Here is a 7223-nt window from a genome sequence, read left to right on the forward strand (position 1 = left end):
GATGATGATGATAGACTTGTTTTGATAATGCGACCGGCCATGCTGATTTTGTACGGCAGTGAAGCATCACCTCCAGTGGCACTGGCAGGGAATCATAACTGGGACTTCCTGATCATCAAGCCAAGGCTCCAATCAACTTTCTAGGAAGAACACAAGTGAAGTGGTAAATCGTTATCACTCAGTTGGTTTTGCACCAAAGTTAGGTTTAGTCAGAGTGGGTATCATTACAGGCCTACTGCTTCTTTTCTACTTCAGTGATTTTGAGACTGATCCCTTACCTGAGCCAACTGGGACAAAAACTCCCCACTTGATGTATATTTCCCGAGACATCACTCGATGAACTGAACCACCATCTTTTCTGGGCTTCCGACTTGTTTTAGAGGGTTGATGAAGTGGGTGCTGGCATCTCCTTTGCTGATTCCATGATAAACTCAACTTGTATCGGTGGTTCGGTCATATTGTGGTGTCCAGAACTGGAGAACTCATATCAAACACGCCAGCACGAAGTGCTATGAGCTCCCATTCACTTTTGACTTGACTGGCTTTCCTGGAGGACATCCAACGCATCAAATGGGAGTGCACGTCCTTCTTACATTGTTTCAAGGGGATCACACTCTTGTCATTGGGGTATGAAGCGTCAGTACCACACTCGATATCCTTGGATATGACAGCAAATCCACATTTCAACTGTGATTTTTCAGGTTCCATTTTCAATAGACTATCACACAATGTACACGTGCATGTACACAATGCATTGTAACTGTAACTGTTGTTGTTGTTGTCGTTGCTGGTGTTCGTTTCCGCCTAGACCGCTAAGCCTCCACAGGGGTAATAAAGGCCTCTAGGTTGTTTGAGGGAGTGTGTGGGAGGGGCAAGGGAGAGGGGGGTTCACTAACATCTAAAAATGTAATTTTATTTGGAAAGCATGTGTATTTCGTCAGTTATCTATGGGAATGGGCAAAAATGGGCACCAGTGAGAAGGGCGCGACTCGACCCCCTCACCGGAAAACCGTAAGGGCGGCCGGATATTTTTCTTTTGCAAATTAAAAAACAGCATTCTGACTTCCTTACCTGGAAGTGGCATCACCTAAAAAACTGCAGTGTTGCAGCTAAAGGAGAGTTAAAATTGCCTTTTTACTGAAATTTGAGATTGCATTGTTTTTGGGACGTACTGTACCTGTCATTAAATGTACCTGGGGCAAACAAAAGGCATGAAAAGGTATTTCAGATCATGTACTTTCAATTTCAATAGGCGGTGTTTAGTGATAATTCTGTTTGATGCACGAAAATTGACAAAAGACTTAGCCTATTTTGAGGGATAATGCATGTTTTTTTAAAAGGAAAATGAGTAGGAAATGGTTAACAGCCGTACCCCAAAACTGTGGGGTTATTTTCGAAACCAATCCACCAGCCTTCATAGTACCCTAGGACAGGTCTGTGGTAGAAATTACAACTAGATCTGTTGACCCCCCACCTTGCCACCATTTGCATGATTCTGCATGGTGGTATCATGGACTGACACTTAAGAGTCATGAATTGTTGATATGTTTGGCATGGTTTCTGTTCTATCACATCAAATACATTCTTGTGTCTCCTGACATGATCCTTGATGAAGATATCTGGGTACTTAAAATTAGACATCCCAGCGTCCCAATCAGATTTAAACATTGGTGGCATTCTATTCTCGTAAACTTGCATTAAGAAGAAATTGATTTTCGAATCATTGATGTAGTAGCCAGGATCAGTTATGTTTGGGTTGTAATCCGGTACACTCCAGGAAGTCCATCCGTAATTGCTTGCAAACACTGAAAAATCATACTCGTCTTTTAAGCCAAATTCACTTAGTAACTCGCCTAGTTTCCTACGGTTAATGTTATTGTTTGTTTCGTTGAAATTGCTTTCTCCCAAAATGGGGATATCAAGGTTCTTCATAATTTTTCTGATTTGATAGTAGGTGTGGAATCTGTAAAATGATCTGATCATTTGATTGCTGCTGTTCAGATGCTCTAGTGAAATGCCACATCCAGTTGTCGCGAACCAGACGGCCATGTTAAACTGATTCTGATAGAACGCCAGCGGGTTTTTTTCAAGTCTAAGACAATCATCTCTATTTTTCAATTTTAAAAACCCTGGCATGATATCACTCTCTTGTCCTTTGAAAACGCTGTTAGCGGTAACATAGGCATCAAAGTGATAAAAGTCAAATGTAATGTTATCCTTATGCTTAGTTGCCAATGGGTAATACATTTATCTTAATGGATTTTCCCTGAATCTTACTTGAATTTTCCTTCGCGGTTAGATAAAAAGTTATCAGATGGCAGCACTGTTAACTTCTCGGTTAAGTCAAAAGTTATCAGATGGCAGCACTGGATCAATTAATGTTAAACAGGTGTTAAACAGGTGTTACTGTTAAATAGGCATAAATGTCATTGATCAAGTAGAAAGTTCAATAGCTGAGTGTGTAAAGCATGGAGCTTCCACACATGAGGTTATGTGTTGGCGTGGGTTCGTTTCCCGGTGAAGGCAACATCTGAAGACGGGTTTTAGTTGTGGCCAATAGTGTGGAGTGGCTGCAAAACTTATCACGGCATGATAAGTTTTTATCCCAGTGGGATAAGTTTTGCGGTCACTGGGAAAAGTAAGTAATAGGGAACCATTTTACCCATTTTACGTATTTGGTAGGTTTTGGGAAAAAACCCAAAGACCCCCCTGTGTTTACAGAAATTATCCATGTTGGGTTTTTGGTAGTGTTTGTGGTGTAAAACTTAGGATTCCTGCCAAATTTACATGAATAATCATGAAGGGTGAAGTTTTTTGCCCACGATTCCAGGGTTAGTCGTAGATAGTCGTACATGGGGTTCCCTATTACTCATTTCAGACCAAGAAGTGATGCGTTGCTACTGTCATCAAGCACACCTTCATTTTTTGCAGTTTCTTTCAGTAGTTGGCTGTTTGTTGCCCATGATCTGAGATGGAAACCACCGGATTCTACCAACTGATTTGCTGAGTTGAAATAGTCTAGCGCATTCTGTTCATTTTCAACACCACTGATTACGTTGTCCACGTAAATGTTGGTGGAAATGTCTCTGGCGCTTTCAGAGTCATTTTCTTTTAGGTGTTTACGGATGACCGCGTTTAGTATGGCTGGGCTGGCGTTTGAACCGAATAGGACAGATGAGAACCTGTACACGATGAAGTCACTGTCTGGTTCTTCGGGATTAGACAACCAGAGGAACTTAGTGAAATCTCTATCTTGTTCATGTAGACCAACATGAAGAAATGCCTTCTCAATATCACTACTTAGTGCTATGGGATAAAGGCGGAAACGCATGATTATGCCTGCCAAATCATTGAGAAGTTCTGGGCCTTTTTGTAAACAATCATTCAAGCTTGGTGTGGTTGCGGATTTACAACTACAGTCGTAAACTATGCAAATGGGCGTGGTAGGCGAATCCTTCTTTACACAGCGATGCGGCAGATAATGACCCAATCGGTTGTCATCATTCAATACGCGTTCAATGAAGCCACGTTGTTCCTGTTCATTCATGATGCGGTCATAGATTTTGATGGTATCATGTGGGAGGTGCCTAGCCAAGTTTCTAGTGCGCGCGTTGGCAACATTGAAGTTGGTCGGTAGGTGCAGGTGATCAGGTTTCCATGGTAGTCTGGAGAAATACTGTTTCTCACGTTTTTCAATGTTCTCAGCGCAAAATGTTTCAAAGTCATCGGAAGCTTCACAAGTTTGTTCACTGGGCCTAATGCCAATGCTTTCTAGATCCCATAATTTGGTTAAAGGATCAGTGTTTGCGGATTCGAGCGTTGGTGATGTAACCATCACTTGAAAACTTCTCACTTCCATTGGAAAGGTTGCGGTGTCACGTGACGTAGGTCCGGACAAAAGGTAACCAAGAGCGGACGAAACAGCGGTGGGGCCATCCCCTTTTAGCACGTGGTTTCCAACGAACTGCCAGTAGAAATCGGCGCCTATCAGAACTGAAATGCTAAGTGAGTTCTGAACTGTGATTGGCTGCGCTAATCTTAGGCCACGAATGTGCGGGAGGTTGAGAACGTCTGCAGTTACGCAGTTGTTCAATGGGGCGCATATGGTCGGCACAATTAATGCGTTGACTTTAATGTGAGATCCGCTTGTTGTTTCAACGTTCACAGCAGCGTATTTCACTTTCTGAGTGGTTGGTTCTGAACCAAAGGTTGCGATGTTTACGGTTATCTCCCCATCCGGCTTAAGTTGTAACTGGTCGGCCAACTCTGACGTAACGAAGGATTTAGTTGAGCCCTCATCAAATAGAATATTGGTTCTAGTGGAGGATAGATTGGATTTTATGTTTGCACATGCGGTTTTTAGGAGGATTGAGTTCAGGGTCTGTGCACCATCTGGTGTTGCCACGGTGTTTGTATGGACTTGGTTGGCGGGTTTCGCGTTAGTGGCTGGCTTATCAGCGAATTTTGATGGAGTCGGCGGATTAGCGAAAAGGGTAGCGTGGTGAAGCGTAGTGTGATGCTTTCCGGAACACATGCGGAATTTAAAATGCGACTCACAATGGCGGGATATGTGTTTGCTACTGAAACAATTCCAACACAAGCGCTCTTTCTTAACGATATCCAAGCGCGTATTATGGTCTTTAACCCTTTGGCAATCAAGCGCGCGGTGATTTCCCTTGCAAAACACACAGGGCCTTCGAGGTTGCGATTTCGCGTCACTAGCGTTGGTGAGAAGTGCTTGGGCGGATGCGGTTCTGGGGGCGCTGAAATCAGAGTAATCATGCACACTTGAATTAGATTGACTAACACAACTTATATCCCCTCGCTTTCCTGCTCGCATTGCCGATATCTCCTTACGAATTGCTTCACGTAACTCCTTCAGTGTCCAGTTGTCTGAACCGTGATCCCTAGAAATATTCCTCAGAAGTTCCTCGGGTAGTTTCTCGGTGATGATGGGAATCAGGAGTTCCCCGTATGTTGATTCTGGGCGTCCGATGGCCTGCAGTCCCCGTACGTAGGTCTCGACATTGTCGTGGAAGGTCTGTAGAGATGAAATGGTCTCCGTTGGTGACGGCAGAGACCATAAGGCTGTCATGTAGGCGTTGCGTAACTTGTGCTGTTGTCCATACCTTTCCTTCAAAATCTCCATGGCGTTGGTGTAATTGTCACTAGTCAGGGGAAGCCCCTCGATAACGAGAGCCGCCTCACCCTTCAGCTGGGCACGGAGATATTGGAACTTCTGGATATTCTCCAATGCTGAATTCTTGTCAATGGCAGCTTCAAACGAATCTATGAAGCTTTTCCATCGTAGAATGTCCCCTTCGAACGTGATCAGTTGTAATTTCGGCAAATTGACAGTTTTTGGTTTATGCGACGTCAATGATGTTGTACTTACGGCTGCGCCGGAGGCAACATTCAGTGAAGTATCCACGTTCGTCTGTGGTCGGTTTCGTTTAAGAAAGCCTTTGAAACACTTAATGTCCTCGTTTATTCGAATCACATAATCATCAGACTCTTCGAATACAGTACCATAGTCCTCGGTGCCGAGCAGTTTGTCCAATATCTTCTCGTGTATTCCTTCAATCACTTCGAGTTTAGTGGTCACAAATTCGATTGTCGCCTCTAACAAGTCTGCCTCTGTATCTGAAAGTTCCGGTTTGTCACAAATTACCCTTCCTTTGGCAATTTGTTTGTCTAGTTGAGCTCTGCACTTTTTGCTTTAACTTATTCATCACAAAATCGAGAGTAGGATCCTGGTCACGGCACCAATGTGCGCCTTGGTGGCACAAAGAGTAGGATCTTATGGAAAGATAATGAATAAGTTCATGCAAGGAATGAAGTGAACGCCATGGTTCCAAAAACGTGACTAACTATAATTCATAAAACAAGACAGAATGTTACAATAATATTACAAACAATTAACATGATTGGTCAATATTAAAGAGGGTGTGATCGTATAGTGATAAAGATTAAGGAAGCTGTCAATCATGACATGAGTGGAGGATTAATACATTATACAAGACAAGTGATGGGCACCAGTTACCACAAATTGTTTTAGGTTATTTTTGTGTTTTTCAGATTTTAGATATTGTTTGTAATTTTTGATAAACCTTCAGAGATACAAACCCTGCAAAGTCTCATTCTTAGTTTTCTTTTTAAAGGCACGAAGTGCTGCAAAGCATTAGTGTTGCTCTTAATACGTTTCATTTAAGATATTGATTTTTTCTTAACTTGCTAAAAACTCGGTAAATTCGTCTATTTAATAATAAATGGAGGGCAAAAATCTAAAAATCATGGTGTTGAAGAGAACGAAAATATTTCTACATTTTTAAAGGATTTTAACGAAGATTTCAAACCTAAAACAAAAAAAAATTATAGTAAGCTTGAAGATCTAGGAATTGACCGCAAATACAAAATCAAGGATATTTCCAAAACACAAAGTAAGTGTGGCGAAAGATTGGAAATTAGGAGTTTTTAGGATTGGAGAGTAGTGTTGAAATCACAGTTTATCTACCACAACGTTTCAATAATGCTACGATTGCTGCATAAGCTTCACCGCACATGACATAATCTGATATTACAACTTGCTGCCTCAGCTTCTCACACATACGATGCATTGATGCATGAGGTATATTTTGGTTTAAACAGATATATCGCGATCTATCGAGTAGCTCTGGGTATATATAATTTACCACAACGGGAGACGTCATAAATCTATAGGGTTGACTATAAACGCGAGGCTCGTAGCATCTACGGTACTCATCTACAAGGCGGTACACCTCAGGTGCGCCATCTATAACCAGTTGATCATGTGACAATTACACAGCGTTCGTCCCGCGAACATCTATCGATATATAATATGGCACTAGCCGATTGCTGAAAATTACTTCTTTGCCCTCACGATCACTATTTTACCGATAATACCTCCAAGACTACTCGACGGATCCACCATATACGCAAACCAATACACTGACTTGCCCACAGCAACAATCCATGGAGCAACTCAAAGATATGTACAATGTCTTACACCACGCACAGTAACCGCTTCTTTTAAACGAAAGTGCACACAGTAACCATCCATGGAGCAAATTCAACTATTCTACATGTATGCACAATATATTACTCAACACACAGCAACCACTTCCTTCAACTAGATTAACTCTTTTTGTGTATTCTTTTTTTCCGGTAAACCATAGGCCTAACGTAGCCTAAGTAATATGAAA

At 42.0% G+C, this 7223-nt stretch overlaps 1 protein-coding gene across 1 annotated transcript; it reads right to left on the reverse strand.

Moving 5' to 3' along the window:
• Positions 1-2869: 2869 nt before the first annotated feature.
• On the reverse strand, positions 2870-6952 carry LOC135495093 (uncharacterized). Its single transcript, XM_064783510.1, has 2 exons — positions 6925-6952; positions 2870-5643 (listed from the first exon to the last, which is right to left on the reverse strand). The coding sequence occupies exons 1-2, from the start codon at positions 6950-6952 to the stop codon at positions 2870-2872; spliced, it is 2802 nt and encodes a 933-aa protein (XP_064639580.1).
• Positions 6953-7223: the final 271 nt, after the last annotated feature.

The sequence above is a fragment of the Lineus longissimus genome, chromosome 10, assembly GCF_910592395.1.
Source record: "Lineus longissimus chromosome 10, tnLinLong1.2, whole genome shotgun sequence".
Classification (NCBI taxonomy): domain Eukaryota; kingdom Metazoa; phylum Nemertea; class Pilidiophora; order Heteronemertea; family Lineidae; genus Lineus; species Lineus longissimus.

Bases quoted from the DNA above. Each gene is read 5' to 3' on its own strand.
- LOC135495093 (XM_064783510.1), bottom strand. From the start codon at position 6,952: ATGGTGGATCCGTCGAGTAGTCTTGGAG. The intron at 5,644-6,924 runs GTATTATCGGTA...CGGAACTTTCAG, and splicing joins TCCGTCGAGTAGTCTTGGAG to ATACAGAGGCAGACTTGTTA.